Here is a 17,333-nt window from a genome sequence, read left to right on the forward strand (position 1 = left end):
ACTAGAAGATTTGATAGTGTCTTCGGGCCTTAAACCCTATGAATCTGTGAAAAATATGAAAATGAGGATTTCCCATTACCCTCATGGATATGTGAAGCAGGAAAATTACAATATATATCACTTTATTTTAAATGATGCCTAGCAGCTATACAGAGTCTTCCATCTTAAAGCACTATGTAAATATTAACTAATCCTCAGCACTCAGGTGAAGTAGGTATTCTCTTCATTTTCCAGATGAAAGAAATGGAAACTCTGTTAAATAACTTTGCCCTAAACTGCAAAATGAACTAGTGGCAGAGTCAAGGCTAGAACTGAGGATTTCCTGTCTTCCAGTCCCATACTCAGTTCAAGTCACAAAGCTGCCTCCCTAAAATTAATCTTTGGGACAGAAGGGGAAGAAGTTATATATGGGTTTGTTCTTTAAAAGTGGGCTATTGAAAAGCTTGTCATGGTGATAATTGATCCTAATTCCTAAGTGTGCCTGTGTTGTCTCCAAGATGCTGACGGAAGTGGTTGCTAAAACACTTAAGAAACACGGCATTGCAGAGAACCACAAATGCTTTGCATCATGCAGCCAGCGTCTGTTTGAGATATCCAAGTTCTATTTAAAGGTACTTTTTTCCACCTCTTGCTCCCACAATCGTACGTAGTTACTCCACCAAAACTATATCCAGGATTAATACATTTTAAAGGGATGTGATGTTCGAGGTTGACAGTGCCAAATATTATACTTTTAAAAAATGTGGTTTTAGCCCTATTTGCATCCTGTCTGCTGAAAACTTATAAAAGGGAAATCGCTCTGCACAACCGTGTGATGGGAGGATCCAGAGCTAAGTTTGTCTGCTGTTGGACACATGAACCCATGTTTTGTGCTTCCAAGATGCAGGGCAAACGAAATTATAAAACTGAACAAGAATCCGATCACCCCGAATGTAACTGGTAAATCTGATTCTATGAGGTCCAGACTTGACAGTGTCACTATTTCCTAGTGGCTGTGTTAAGAAAATAAAATGCTAGCAGTCAACTAGTGTAAATCAACAGAGTGTAGGGAAAAGCTTTGGACTCTTAGATCCGACCAAAGTTTCATTACTGATGGAGTCTGCTATTTTGCTATTAGATAAAATAGCAGAATTCAGAACTAAGGGGCCATTTTTAAAGCTTTGTTTTCTTCACTAACCAAGCCTATATACCATATTTAGTTGGTGTATACTTTTCAGGCATATGGTTTACTGGGAAGCTGTTGTGGAAGAAATTGTGAATTTCAGTAGCAAACTTAGAGCATAGGTTCACTTCACTGCAAGGATATTTCTAATGTCTGTTTTTCAAACACTTTTAATCTTTTAGTTTGATAAATTGAATTGTATGTGAGGTGCTTATTTAAATGTGTTACTTCACAACCACTGGAGCTACTGACCATCCATTACCAACTGTTTCTGTTCTACACAAGAAAGGTTAGCAAGGCTTGCTCTTCAAAATTCATCTTCCCTCTCCAACAAGACACGTGTATTGGGCCAAACGCTGACCTGTTCTAAGATAGGGAAATTGCAGTGATGTAAGTTAGGCCCATTTTCCCAGTGTGTAATTGGGTGCATGTGGTAAAGTAGAGTAACTTGCACTCAGTTTATGTTGTATAGGAGTAACGTATCCTGAGGAGTCGGAACAATGCGATAGAGCAAGAAAAACAACCAAGATGATGATGTAGGAGAGATTGGGGGGCAGAAGAGCAGCTGCTTTATCTTACATTCTTCTGTTAGTTTTGTTGCTAAATGGCCCCTCAACCCCTTCTGTCACCTCTGTGTATACATTGCACATGCTTTGAATGCCTGTTTGGGCATTTAAGGGATGCGGATTACCCTACTTCACTGTTTGTAGCCACTTGCATCCATTTTCTGACCAACTTCCACCAATCTGATGTGTAAATGCACTGCTATTTATATCTGTTGAACATGCCCTTCCCTTCAAAAGTAGTCTTATCAATGCCTTATATTGTGCTGCAGTTATTTTGTACTTTATATTTGGATTCCCTCAATGTGTAACAGAGCCGAACGTCAGTCTGGAGACAAGTAAAGGTGCTGCTTTATCATCAGAAGCCCTCTCCTGACTTGACTTGCAGTAATAATCAGTCTCTCTCTAACTCTTTATGTATTTTTCTTTCCCTTTTTAGAATCTAATCTAAACACTGATTGCAGAGGTTTCAAAAACTTTCCCTCACTTATATAAAGCTTTAGGAAACCATTATGTTTCTCTTGTGACAATGAAGAGCACATTCATTGTTCTGGACAAAACCCATTGATTACAAGGTGAAGAGAGAGATGTCAATAAACTTCATGCTGAGTCTGTAATCTTCACTTCTTGCTGTAATGTCCTTCCTTTCTCAACTGGTCCAAAGCTATTGACTGAAAAGGAGGAGAATTTGTGCAAGTAATTGGAACTGTAGACTCCATGACGTTGCTCAGCAAAGTGCCTGTGAACTTTCTGTAGAACTCCACAGCAATCCAACACTTTTCACTAGGCAGTCTTGTGTTTCAGTTACCCTCAGTTTTCAGAAGTGATTGGGGTAAAATTTTTAAAAGTGCCTATGTGACTTTCAAAGTCAGTGGGGTTTAATCTCCTAGGTTACATAGGCATTTCTGATAATGGTACCTTAGAGGTTTAGGGAACTAAGTAGTAAGAGGCAAATTCTCTTCTTAGCCAACAGCCTGGATGAGTGGGCTGTAGACGATGGATGAAGGGGGTATAGGGTGCTTTCCTTCCCACATAGGACACCGAAGGGAGGAGTAGTTGCTGGACCTATGTAGTTGTAAATATGATGGCCTTACTCCTTAAAAAACCTATTTGACTGCAGAGAGCTCTCTGCATTCAAATAGGTTTTTTAAGGGGTAAGGAACTAAATGGTGCAGCCCCACACCTCATATGTGCTTGAGTCCGCTGAATTCTTCCCCACGCTGTGCAGTAGAACCACACTAGTACTGTGGTATTATGTTTTCCACTGAGGGTGAGGCAATATTTTCCCCTTGAAGGTTGCAGGAAATATACATACTTCGTTCTCTTTTCCCTTTCTACTGCATTCCTACTTGCTTTATCTACATGCCATTAGTAGTGGGAGGGGCCAGACTCCAAAATAGAAAATCTGTTATCCGATGTGGTGGTTTTCCTTTTTGGGACTGATCTCTCTCTCTCAGTTTCACCTACCCTGGTCACATATATTTTGGAGCTCTGCCCTTTGTTACAAGAGCGCAGTATATGTGCATGGTTATAGTTAAATGTTCAGTCAGGGGCTATAAGAATTTTGAACAGCATCTCTGTAGCTTTGAAAGCATTCAGGGGCAGGAAGGGCCTGGCTAAACTCCAAAACTTGAGTGACCAGGGATGGCCCCTGGTAACTGCAGGGAGAGGCGCAACCCATTCCTAATGGATTAGGAGAGAAGGTAGTCTCAGAAAAGAAATAAGTAATTAATGTTTCCAATTAGGGAGCTCTAGGAGATCCTCAGTCAGGGAAAGTCCCTACAGGTAACTTCAATGTTAGTATCAGCTCCAGAGGAGGTATATGTATGTTCAAGTCTGTCTGGCAGCAATTCTATAAAATGATGTGTTCTCTGTTTAGGATCTGAAAACTTCCAGGGGACTGTTTGATGAAATGAAGAAAACAGCAAACAACAATGCTAAACAGGTAACCCTATTCCTGGATGTTCTGGAAATGTGTTCCTCATCCACTGCTGTGTGAAATCTACTGCTGTTGCTTCTTGGAATGTGGGTTGGTACATGGCTTTAATGGGTGAACAGAGGAGACCATCTGTTGTGTTCTCTATGTTCTCTAGTTTGTATTGTGAGAGTTCTTTTGAGGTTAGTTTCCCTCGGTGCAAAATTCCAGTTGCAGATGTTGACTTGCTATCAGAAATGTTCTAATAAGGGTGGCCACTGTCAGAGAAATTTGAAATAAGGAAAAAGACTCAAAACTTTTTCACATTAGTGAGAAAAATGTGTACACGATCTTCCGTTTCTCAGAGGAGTCTCTGCACTAGTGGATCATTAGGGGGACCATTATGTTATAAAAGGAAATACAATTGTTCTAAAGGAAGAATTATAGAAATGGTAGATCCAAGCTCTGGGAATACCTATAAATAGAAACCTGAGGGAATGCTGACTGGGCTCATTTGGGTGTCAGGAAGATTCATGTGAATTTTAATATGGAGAAAATACTGGGAGAAAATACTCCTGTCCAGAAATTTATCAGTGCATTGAGTCTTATCCTGGATACCTCATTAGAGAAACTTTGTTATGATGATAAGCACTGTGGAATTTACCATTTTTGTTCTCTATACCGTAAAATCAAATGTAAGGATTTGCTTGGTTCATTCCCATAGCAAAACCCTTGGTGGAGGAGGGGCTAACTGAACGGAAAACTGCAAGAACTCACCATGGAGTTTCTCCATGATTATTCTACGAGCGCAGCGTTTGCCCCACCCTATCCTCCTGTAGAATAAATCCACCCCCAAGCACACAGATTGTAAAGGATAGGTGGTAAGCCAGGGATATTCATTCATAGTACCCCTGTACCTCCATACCAGTTGTAACCTAGCAGTCGTCTACATGCTAATGCTCCCAAACTCATCTGTGAGGAAAGGGGGAGGTATTATCTCCATTTTCCCGGACTGGGAAACAGACCTCATTATAAGTCAATGATGGAACCAGGCATTAGAGTTCAGTATTTTCTGTCTGCTAGACCATGCTGCCTCTCCTGCTCTGCAACAACAACTTATCGGGCCTTTTAGTGTGCCAGAATCTCTCTGATGGACCAGCATTGACTTATGCTTGGCCACCCAGTTTGAGGAATAGCAACTGCTACAGATGCAGGTCCAGCAATGAAACAAAACATTTGTTCTTCAGTTTATAAAGCAGGAAATTGTTCAAAAGGAAAACACTGGATATTTAGAATTGAGGGTGTACTTTGTTATCAGTGCATGGAGAGATTGGACTATAGTATGTCAACTTTTGAGGCTAAAAAAGTGCTCTTTTTAAATGCAAGAAATTATTTAGAAGTGAAAATCCAAACAGTTGTATGTTAATGACTGTATCTGCTCCATTCACTGAACACGTTGACTTCTCCATGGTGAAAACATTGCCTATTAAAACTTCTGTCACCAGTAAACTTTTTGGTTATACTTGCTCAATCAATAATATTGCAGAAGTTTGGTTTTTGTTCTTGAAAGTAAACCAACTTTTAAAATATGATTTCTCCTTTATTTGTATAGGTGATTGAATGGGTTTTGGAAAAGACTAACAAGTAATGATGATGAATCATTACATATGAGTGGAATTTACACCCTCTTCTCCAACTTCACAGAAAAAGCACAGTGCATTACAACAAAAGTATAAAACCAGGTTACAGGAACAAAACAGACCTTAAAAAACTTGGTTCATAGACTTAATTCCCTAATCCAATACTGTGTTATGGCCTTTAGATATTTTATATTGAGTTTTTATTAAAAAAAATCTGTAATGAACATTGCATTTTATACTATATGCCTATTTATAGATTTAATTATCTAAAAGACTGTGACTTAGATTTTCAGAAACATTTTTATATGTGTTGTACAGATTTTATTTTAGATGTAATAAAAAAATCCAAATTTGATTGTAGTAACAAGACTATTTTATTTCTTCTCTGTTCACAGTCTTTAAGAAAAGACAGTTGTTCCATACACGACTACATTTTTGTTCTTCAAATAAGTTAACTGGAAAGGTTTACATTGCAATAAAACTCCTCACATTTTATAACTTAACTAGCCATAATTCCTTATTGTTCTGCAGATTAATATAATTATGGTTAGGGTTGAAGGCACAGTAGCCTCTCCAGTCTTAGCGTAAAACATAAAGGATGTTGGTTTTGAATGAACCCAAAATCAAACATGCCATTTACAACAGTTTTTTATGGTTTTGATTTTTTTTTTTTTTTTTGGAAAGCTGACACAGCTTTCCATAAAATTTACCCTGCAAAGCCAGAAATAATAATAATAATTAATAATAAAAAAAAGAACCTTCAGTAAAATGGCTTGTAAATCTTAATCCAAAATAAGGGTCCTTGTACTATGTCTTTTAATCTCATGGTTTTCCAGTATCAATTCTCATTTCATATGTTTCTCTTGTAACAATTTGATATTTTAAACATATTCCTAGAATCCCTTTGAGATGCATTTTCATGTTGTGAAAAAACAAGTCCTACAGTACCATTGATCTAAAGAGAGCTGTGAAATTGAGAGCAGTGGCTTCCTAAACAGAACAAGAACCATTTTATCTGAAAATGAAGCAGACTGACCAGTGCTGCTTTAAAGGGGCACTGTCAGATTTACAAATAATTTAAAAGAAAATAAAATCTTTACCTATGTTACAAACACCTTTTTAAATTAAAAGTGTCAGTATAGTTATTCCCGTAGGGAAGAGGAATCAGTGATACCAGTCCTAGTATTGTTACACTGATGTAACTGCATCCGCAGTAGGGGGTGTGGCACTTTTAACTATTTAGGAATTAAAATCACTCCCCTAATGGAAATAGTTGTATTGGTACAAAACCTGTAGAGCAGGCTTTCCAGCAAAAAGCTATACTGGTATAGGCACATCCAAACCGTATCGTATACCCACAGTAGGGTGTTTGCACTGCCTTAACTATATTGGTATAAAAGCAGCACAATTTCTCTGTGTAGACAAGCTCTAAGGAGTTGGGATCCAGCTGGCTGGATGTTTAATTCCCATAGGCTCCTTTTGAAAACACAGGCCTAAATCATTTAAAGCAGATGGCAAACTCTGAGCTTGGAGTGTGTGTGCGGGGGTCTTGTTTGTACAGTGCCTGCTACAATGGGTCTTTAGGTGATACCATGATGTACACAGTAATAATGGTAACACTACTTTTCAGTATAGACAACAGAAATAAACTAGTCAATTTCACCTTTGTTACATCTTCAGTTAATTTCACTGTCAGGTTCTGATGTGTTAGCACTGTTTAAAAAAAATTCATTAGGTTTTTTAAAAAAACAAACATTACATGGAAATATTTCTACTGTTTCCATTTCTATTCTGTTAGCTGAAACTAAATCGTAGGCCAAATTTAACCTGACATTCTCTAATCATATAGCCAGTAGTTTTTTTAGCAAAGATTTTGGTGGAAACAGGATGTTAACCTACCATACAAAGGTAGGCCTTAACTTGTACTTGTAGTGTTATAATGAAATAAAACTATAAAAATAACATTTGGATTAGTGGCCTGAAAGGTTTTAGTGGTTCTTACTCTGAACTGGGAATGCTAAAGTCTTAAAATTTATCACTGTGTCTGTTCATTTAAATTAAAAAATGCAGGTACAAAACTGCTCAGTTATATTTGTTACCATATGGCTTATTTATTCTACTACCCTATTCAGATTTGTTGTTTTTCTGTTTTTACCCTGTTATGATGTCAGCTATAAGACAGAAATTAAGTTTCTATATATAATTTAATGACTTGCTTAAATTAATAGTCCAATTTTAAGAGTATAAGTACTTTGTGCTACTGTGATCTATCAAGCTAGTTATTTCTATGTTAAAGAACCCTTGAATACAGATATGCATGTTTTTTAATGTGTGATGAATGTCTAAAGATTTTGCACCTGCATGTTTCATTATGTTAAATTTAAATTAGTAACCTTAATTTTATAATGTAGCTTTTGGAAGCTGCATTTCCTACTTACTACTGGTAGTCTTCTTGCCTATGTTGTTTATGGATGAAAATGTAAACTCATTTTGTACATCGTAAATTAGAAAATTGGATTAATTATGCAGGAGGTAACCTGCACGTAGTGGGGCCAAATTTCTATACTTTCTAAAATGGCTGAGGCTTGCTAACATGAGCAAGCAAAACCTTATTCATTAAACTGATTTCTAACCTTATACTGAATGAAACGAATGCAGTACTTAGCTGCAGAGGGCTTGTATAAATTAGGTGAAATAGTCACTCTTCTCTCTGCATGTGGTGTGCCCGCAGTCAGTGCAGTACTGGAACTGGCTACTCATTTATAACTCTCAGCAAGTGAAACTCATTGGCTAGATACACACTGTGCTAAGAACCACCACGGTATCCAAGCAGTCTGAAATGAGGGGGTGGTGTGCCAGAGAGTATACTCATCCCATTTAGCTGCACCATTCCCCACCGTTAAACTATAACTCAGGCTGTAACAATATTATGCATTTATATACAGTAGTGCCTTCCATACTTTAAACACTCGCATTAATATGGCCTCAAAATGCATCTGTGGAACAAATTAGGATATTCTCAGTTTTTGAATTTGGAAGCTAAGACTGCTAGATCATCCTTTTTCTAAACAGACCTGATCCTGGCCCATTTAAGCCAATGGGAGGAGTGGGTCATATTTAACTAGGGATCTTATGCCTACCTTAGAGCAGTGTGTTTATAACTTTCATTGCTTGCTTCCCTGTTTGTGCAAGTCAGGATGGGGTACGTCTTACTCTACCGATGTGCAGTTACTTCCCATCCTCTCTCTTCATGCTGCAGGCTACGAGGGGGGAGCAATGGTGTGAGTGTGACTGCACAGAGTGAAGAGTTTACTTCCTACAGTGCTTGAGTACCTGGAACACAGTTTTCCCTCTTAAATATGATTTAACCCCATGCAAAAAATTGCCTCAGAGGCAGGAACTATTCAGTTCTGGCCTGGCAGTCATTTTTCAATTACCTTAATTTTTATATTTATTATACGTAAACAAAGGATTTGTAACTGGACTAAAACAGTTATGGCTTTTCAGTTTTTGATGTGGAAAAACTTCTCTATTTTGAGGAAATGGTGTAATCCTTGTTATTCTATAAGTCTCTAACATGCAGCACGGTTCAATTTTGTTATCTTAAGATTTTGCACTGGGTAAGCACTTGGTGCACTTTAAAAAGTCAATCTTGCTGATATTTTAGCAGTTAACTTAGACATTGTGATAGATAATGCTGTTGATCATAAATTTCCCTCTGAATTCAAGAACTTCCATATTGAATACAATTTCCAGTTACCTTTTTATGTGACCGTTTTTCCCCCTCCTGGCAAAATACTGCCTCATGGCTATTTCATCCCTCTGGCATCTATATGAAAGCACAGCTTATCTGTTCATTATTTTTCTGACTTGTAAGCAAAAAGATGGTAATATTGTGGGGCATGTACATCTTTAGGGGCTGATTCTGCTTTCAGTGAAGTCAATGGCAAAGTTTCAATTGATTTTTTTTTTGTTTGTTTTTAAAGGGAGCAATATTGAGCCATTGAAATGCCATCAGAATGGATAGCATTTTAAAATACAGTGCCAGGGGTCTGATCCTTTAGTCCAAATCAGGCAAAACTTTATTTGAAGCCAACTGGGTCCAGAAAAATGACAAGTCATGTGAAAACAAACATAACTCCATGTCCTCCAAGAAATAGGAATACTTGCTTTCATATGGAGAGGCCGAGCAGTAGTTTCATTATTTGGCAAAGATTTTGACTAATGTTGTGTGGTAGTGATTTACCTGGCAATGCATGAAAAGGCTTTTCATTATTTTACAGTGGACACTTAAGAGAAATACAAGTTACTTTTAAGTACAAAGAATCCATCTACGTTCAAAAGGCCTTTTGAAGTGAGCAGCCCCTGCTGATTCATCCTATTACATTGAAATTGACTTTCATTTCTTTCTGTGGGATTGCAGGGAGGGAACTATTAGATATTGGCATGATCTTCACATTCTTCCTTTATATACATACTGTATTTTCCAAGGATCAGAAGGTCTCATAAAAGAATGAGTCTGTTTCCCTAACAGATCAGATCAGTTTTATTTTCTGTGATATACAATGTGAATGGTAGTACTTTTCTGATGCCTTCCGTATAGATGCTCTATTCTTGCTAATATTAGTGATATTTCTATACAGGGTTTACAATTACAAGAATGTTCTAGTTAAAGTTCATTATTCACAAATAATATTTTAATAAAAGTCCCCTCCTTCTCCTTAAGTGTCTGCCTGGGAAGCCTGTTCTAAACTAGACTGAACACATTCTCTCTGAAACCGCAATATAATTAGTTAAATGACCAGGGTACACAGACAAGATATATTGTTTGTTTTTTCTATTTAAGGCATTATTTACGAATTTGAATGGTGAGAGGAAACCAGATCCTCTTTCCCCAGCTACTTGTTTTGATGAAGTGTTCAAATGCAGTGATTTGTCCACTCTCGCTACACTACTGCTACCACCAGACAGACACACTTCGGAAACTGTGTTGGGGAAAACTAAGTGAATTTAGTGCTTGTGAAATGTGCTGGAAAGATACCTCATAGACACGACAGGTTTCCCCACACAGTTGCATACCTGCCTTGATGACCCCCAGCTAGTAGAGTTGCCTTTTCCTTTTTGTCCTTGGTGATGAGAGAGACTTCCAACAGAGGTGCGTATTAGGATGTGGTTATTTGTCCACTAGGAACTGGACTGAGGCACTTCACAGGCCACCAAACACACTGCTGACATCATTAATAATGGTGCATTTTCTTTCCAATTTAAAAATCATGCCTAAAGAACATTGGCCTCACTTTTAAACCAGCTGAAGAAGTGTTTTTCCATATATTTATGTTTTAGTAAATATTTATGAATTAAGTGTAATGTTCCCTGAGACCAGAAATGGTGTAAATAGAGAATTCTCAATAGCCTATTGTACAAATTAAGCTCACCTCACAAAAATCGAATAAATGACTTTTATTAAATATATCTTTCCTCTAAAATATAAACTATACTCTTATAAATGTGGAGTAGGCCCATATTTTGTCAATCCCATCCAAATATGAATCTCTCCAAAATCTGTAAATGATGAAGAAATAACATTTGTAATTACCATAATTTTTAATTTGTCTATAAATATATAATATGAACTTTCTTTGCAAACTATTTAGTTATTCACTTATACTTCATATAGAACTGAGCACCTTAGATTACATACTGTGTAATTTAATTATTGATACTAATACGAATTCTGATTATTTACATTGAACATACATGTTTATATAACATTCCAGTGACTTTTAAGTGTTAAAAGAATAAGGACATAGTGCAGTATAAGTTACATATGTATTGTCCACAGTACACAAGCTGCAGCTTGAATCTCTGAACTTTCTATAGGAACAGGGGTCCAAATGCATAAACATTTTGTACTTGGACAAAAAACGCTTCGCATTGTGTGATCTAGAAGGTTTCAGGGGAGATGCCTCCTCTGTTAAATTCACAAACCTTGGCATTTACTTTTTGATACACTTTGCATAGGCTTTTACTGAAATAGATTCTATGATCAAAGGCCCAACCCTATACTTGCCTCCCCGAAAGAGGTAACCCTAAAATCACCTAAACCAGAAGAGATCAAAGATCTGCCACAGATAACTGCATGAATGGAAAATATTGGCAAATTATTTAACATTTATTTTTTGGGGGGTATAAAATAAGTTTTTAATTCCTTATAAGTGCCATTAAGGTAGAAATGAAAGTTTACTAGATAGGCAAATAACTTTCAGGATTTTTGTGAAGATAACTATATTTATGTACTGTTCAAAAATTATCCTCTTTCTTGGGTATAACGTTTTGCAAGTACAGTACGGTGTTTGTGAATTCAGCCCAGCATCTCTTTAAAATTTTAAAATTAGTATTTTTCTATTACTAATTAACATATGTATGAAAACCACCATAAATCAAAGGTGGAAACAGATTTGACTTATTTACTGTGCTCGAGACCTCAACTGAAAAACAATTACAATGGAATCACTGTTTTATTATGTAGTATGTGTGATTTGTTTTCTTTGCCAGTTGAGTGACATCTAAATTAAAACTTACTTTACCTGTAAAGTTTAAAAAGAAAGACAAATCATTGCAATGCTACAGCTGAACTTCTGCAAGCAATCACATTCATGACTTCTGCTTCTTTCTAAAAGCCTGGCTTTCAAAATGTGGCTTTAGTGTCAACACGTTATGAATATCTAGTTCAAAGAGTTAGTTCTGTTTGCAGCTTAAAGGTGGTATAAATTCTACTTGATCAACAGTTTTTCAGTCCACTCCTCCTAAATTCTCAGGCCACTTTTTGAATCTCAAATACATTTTTAAATGAATTATTACAGAGCTACACATGTTTCTTAATGAAATCTATTTCAATTTAACTGATTTAGCAGCAGGACATACTACTAGGTCACAATGTTAAGTGAGGCACTGTAACTTGTCTTGTGGGTAAAATTTGCAAAAGCAACTAGGTGCCCCTGACTTTCAGTGGGACTTAGGCTCTTAAAGTTAGGTTAGTTCTTTTAAAAAGTTTACCCTGTGTGCTCATAAGTTAAGGACACTTGAACAGGCCCCTTTGTGCTCTCTTGTTAAATAGCCTGTTAACCACAGAAGTCCTCTAATTACTGCTGCTTTGGTGCCCCCTACAGGAATGTGCACATATGCTCCTTATATATGGACCATTTGAAAATGCCCCTCAATGGTCTGATTTGGGTGCTGGGCTGTTCACTAAGGGACCTCCTTGCTGCTTTAGAGCAGAGGTTCTCAACTGGGGGTACGCCAAAATAAACCAGAGCGCAGGGCTGGCATCAGAGTCATTGGAGCCCAGAGCAGAAAGCTGAAGCCCGAACAACTTTGCTTCATGGGACCCCTTGTGGCATGGGGCACCAGGCAATTGCCCTGCTTGCTACCCCCTAATGCTGGCACGGGCTTTTAATCTACTGGATATGAGAAAAACAGTTTTGGGGGCACAGGTGGGCTAGAGAGTTGTTATAGCATGTTGGGGGGACGTGTCAGACAGAAAAGGGTTGAGAACTCCTGCTTTTGAGCACCCTACTGGAGTACATGCACACACACAACCTACCCGCCGGGGTATTAAAGCAGCTGCCTCTCATGGCTCCTTCTTATGGAACAGCAAGTCATTTAAATAGCACATGAACTGGGATGAAAGTAATATTTTACGGATTTTTTTTTAAATCTTCATAAAGCCGCCACTTCATATAGTATTAAAAAAGAGAAAAAAATCAAGCCTTATTCTGAATCACAACTGATAAGTGCCCAGTCTTGCATCCGCTTAGCCCTTACTTACTCTAGATAAACAAATACTTTGAAATAGGCACAATTTATGATTTTGAAATGTCTACACATACAGTACTGTACTCATTTCAACTGTACAGTATGTGGTTTTAAATTAACATTGTAATATTCCATTTTTGCTATTATTTACAATGAGCTATGTTATCTCCTGCAACTGACAGTGATTTAAAGGACTATTCTGAGTCTGAAATCTGTTGGTCTTTTTCTGTGTGCGCCTCCTTTGTAGCTGACAAAATGAAGGCTGGGCCTTGGAGAATCACCAGAGCTGAAGTCCCTGCATTGAACTCCAATCTTTTGTAGATTGCTAGCAGCTACAGGTGTCTTCTATTGATTGTACTTCTGATTAGCATGGCAGCTGCATTTTTCTTTTAGGAAACAGATGTAACTTATGCCACCAAACCAAGTCTTGTAATCTTAGCTGAAAGGAATGAATGAATGATGAACACAATTGGCTTTGGACAAGAATGAAGATCCAGTTGCTGAAATTAGAAAAGAGATGGAGTTAGTGGTTGTTCAGGTCACAAAGCACTGATAAAACTAGCAGTCATTTGCAGATTATTTACTTGATTTATTACCTGCTAATATTTTTAAAGTGATCAGATAAAAGAAACAGCACTTTATCATATCCATCACACTGCATCTTATTTTTCTACAGCTTGTCTTGTTGCAAATACTTGGGTCATTAAGAGTAATCAATGACCCTGGCACTGTGCAAAAAATCCTAGAGCTGCAGAGTTTGCTTTCTGATCGGTTTAGAAACTGAACACTATAGGTTCCTGTAGAGCTGGCTTAGCTGATATGAGCATGCCCAACTTAAGATAAGACATGCCTGAACAAGTAATTGCAGAAACTACTCACTATTGTGAATACATGCATAGTAAATAATGGAAGCAAAAACTAACTAACTATTGTGGATAAGTTTAGAATAAATAAGGTATACAGAAAAACCCTGAACTGATAAGCTTGCTTTAGAGAGACCAGATGGGTGAGGTGATATCTTTTACTGGACCAACTTCTGTTGGTGAGAGAGACAAGTTTTCCAGCTTACACAGAGTTCTTCTTCAGGTTCTGGGAAACACCTGAAGAAGAGATCTGTGTAAGTTTGAAATCTTCTCTCTCTCACCAACAGAAACTGGTCGAATAAAAAGTATTACCTCACCCACCTTGTCTGTCTAATATCCTGGGCCCAATGCTGCATACAAGCTTGCCTTACACAATCTGCAAAGCAATTGGTCTTTACATGCAAGAAGTATAGATGTTAGGGGTTAGGAAAGATGTGCGACATGAATTGGAATTGTGGTTGCCACCAGTTGTTGGGCCACGCCAGCACGGGCAAAGAGCTGTTACATGTCTAACACAATAATCTGAGTGACATGCTAGAGTCAAACTGAGTTTTTTGGATCCCAGAGAACTGGATGAAGTGTCCTCCCAGAACTGGATGAGAGGTTCTGGATAAACCGAGCAGAAAGCTCTCACAGGGAATCCCAATAGTTCTGTTTTGAGGATGGAAGTAGTTTAACCCCTGAAGTTTTCTAACAGGTTCAAGTTCCAGCTGTTAAAGGGAGCCTCACCCAGGAGAGAGGAAGGTTAGGGGGCACAGTTTGGATTGTGAAAGAGAGGCTGAATGCCTGAGGTTTGCAGGCTGTAGCAATTCAAGCCGTCAGTCTGTGTTCACTAACGGAGAACAACGAGGAGTCCTTGTGGCACCTTAGAAGCTAACCAATTTATTTGGGCATAAGCTTTTGTGGGCTAAAACCCACTTCATCAGAACACTGTCTGAGACTGGTTAATGCATTGAACCATGGCCTCCAGACTCAGTTTGAGGTAGCAGTTTGAAAGGACATATTTTAGCGAACTGAGAAATTGACTCCCCATCCAAAAATGCCTTTCAACATTAAGAAGGCAAATAGCCTGAAATATTTTTTTTAATTACCTTAATTCTGCTTTCTTTTATTTAATGTGCTCTGCTTTGCAAGTGCAAAAAATAAAATCTGTATGCGTCTGAGCCTGCCGGCAGAGTAACAGCAGAAACGGTGCAATGTGTTTACAGGCTTTTCTGAGTGAAGTACCTGACTACATTTGCAGAACATTTCAGCTGTCTCCCCCATGCTTCTGTCTGAACTTCTTGATGTAGGCATGCACACAAAACCTATTCTGAGCAATAGAGCAATAAAAAATTCTGAACTGAGTTTAGAAGCCATAAGAATAGTGGGATCGAGTGAATAATTTAGCTCAGAGATTAGGATGTATCAGCATCTCAGTGAAAATTAAACAAGAAGCTGCCTGTCGTAGACAAGCTGTCTTAAGAACGATTTCCAAATATTTAGTGTACAATTTGACTTCAGTTTTATACTAACACCACCATGCTCTATGCAGCTGCCTTTTCAGGTCCACAAGTAGGTGGCTACAATGGATTTCACTATATAGAGAATATAATTTCTAAATGTCACATGCATCTATGTCACTTTCCATTAAGGGTCTGTTCTTACTTTTTCTGACGCTAATAGCAGAACTCTCAACTTCAATATGAGTAGGCTGGGTCTCTGAAATACTTGTTCACTGTACATGTTGGCATTGTTATCCTAGCAGCTATAGATGGACCAGTCAGGATGCACCATCTTTTAACTAGCCAATGGGGTAAAGATGGCAACTGGCTGTTCTGGAGGGCCAGTGCCTCAACAACTGCTAGTCAAGCCAGTTTCCGGAAGGAAAATAGATTCTTCACTTCACCTCCTGCAACAGTAGATGGAATGTTTTGTATCCCATTGATCGTGCTATAGCAACTAGGGCTGTTCTGTTTTCTATGTTAGACCTCATTCTACATAGAATAAACATGTAAACTCATGAACAATACAGAACAAGGTGTCATCACTATGTAGTAGGCAATAGCAGGACAGTCAATTCTTCTATTATAGAATCCTGCCATTAATATTGGCCTAGCTCCACACAAGGATTTAGGCACCTAACTGCCACTCTAGGTGCTGAAGTCCAAAATTTAGATCCTCAAAACCCCTCACTTAGCTCTTCCCTAACCCTGTATGTGCCTAAACTCTCTAGGCACCTATATTTCCACCAATAAAGTGATTAACCATAGAATATCAGGGTTGGAAGGGACCTCAGGAGGTCATCTAGTCCAACCTCCTGCTCAAAGCAGGACCAATCCCCAGACAGATTTTTACCCCAGTTCCCTAAATGGCCTCCTCAAGGACTCAACTCACAACCCTGGGTTTAGCAGGCCAATGTTCAAACCACTGAGCTATCTCTCCTAAGCCCCTAAATATTTGCCGTTGGGCATGTACACAATCACCTCAATCCTGATGCCCAGGCACCTAGCTCATGCCTACGCCCCATCAGGATCCTCAAATGAGGTCTTCCCCTAACTAACTCGCTGCGGGATGTGCTCCGGTAGGCATGCTCAGAGGTTAACTAACTTATCAGCCCCCATACAAAGCAATGGTGGTGTGGATACTGCTGTCTATATGAAACCTTTAGCCCAGTGGTTAGGCTGCTCCCCCAGGAGTCCTGGGATCATTCGTTCCCTCTATGTGATTTGGATCAAGAATGTGAACTTGGATCTCCCAGCTCTCGGCAGAGTGCCCTAACCACTGGGCTATGGGATATTTGGGGTAGGATTGTCTCAATCTCTCCTGAAACTGTCCCAATTTGTATATGGAACAGGATTGGAACTTGGGTCTGCCACATCCTGGGGATTGTTCTAACAACTGGGCTCCTGGCAGGGGTGGAGATGGGGTGGGGGGGGTCTCTTGGTTTTTTTTGTGAGAAAGAGATGACCTGGCTTAGGTTCCCAATGTCAGGAGAGAGTTCATGGCTGTGAACCCTGAATGAAGAACCATGAACCCTGCCTAAGTCCCTTTAAGGGGTGGGGCTTAGGCTTAGGCCCCCACCCCCTCTTCAGTATTTCCTGGTGGCTTGCTGAGGTGACTCCCTGCTCAGCCTGCTGGCTTTTGTGACTCCCATTCCTAGGCACCTAACTCTTCACATGCCTTACATACAGAGCCTGGGTACCTAATTCAGGGTTGTGGATTCCATAGGTGGAAGGGTATCTAAGGGTAAGGTGCTACAGTGCTGAGACGAAGTCCTTTTGTGGATCTAGCCCACAGTCTCTACCCTTGAAATGAGCCTATGTTTGTTCTGCACTTGAAGCTGATATGGTTCTTTGCTTCTGATGTTAGGATTTCATAAAGCCAGGAATAGTG

General features: G+C 38.7%; 2 protein-coding genes across 5 annotated transcripts in view; one reads left to right on the forward strand and one right to left on the reverse strand.

Annotated features, from left to right (window-relative positions):
• LOC120397667 (MDM2 binding protein) overlaps positions 1 to 5,592 on the forward strand; it is a 57,341-nt gene extending 51,749 nt beyond the window's left edge. For all 3 annotated transcript variants that reach the window (XM_039523910.1, XM_039523911.1, XM_039523912.1), the window contains 3 exons: positions 498 to 611; positions 3,605 to 3,670; positions 5,253 to 5,592. In XM_039523910.1, coding sequence (XP_039379844.1) covers positions 498 to 611; positions 3,605 to 3,670; positions 5,253 to 5,288 — 216 coding nt within the window. In that variant the 3' untranslated portion in view covers positions 5,289 to 5,592. The remainder of the gene's footprint in view (positions 1 to 497; positions 612 to 3,604; positions 3,671 to 5,252) is intronic.
• Positions 5,593 to 10,725: 5,133 nt separating this feature from the next.
• SNTB1 (syntrophin beta 1) overlaps positions 10,726 to 17,333 on the reverse strand; it is a 150,704-nt gene continuing 144,096 nt past the window's right edge. For both annotated transcript variants that reach the window (XM_039526946.1, XM_039526945.1), the window contains one exon: positions 10,726 to 13,595. In XM_039526946.1, coding sequence (XP_039382880.1) covers positions 13,531 to 13,595 — 65 coding nt within the window. In that variant the 3' untranslated portion in view covers positions 10,726 to 13,530. The remainder of the gene's footprint in view (positions 13,596 to 17,333) is intronic.

The sequence above is a fragment of the Mauremys reevesii genome, linkage group 2 (genome assembly GCF_016161935.1).
Source record: "Mauremys reevesii isolate NIE-2019 linkage group 2, ASM1616193v1, whole genome shotgun sequence".
NCBI lineage: Eukaryota > Metazoa > Chordata > Testudines > Geoemydidae > Mauremys > Mauremys reevesii.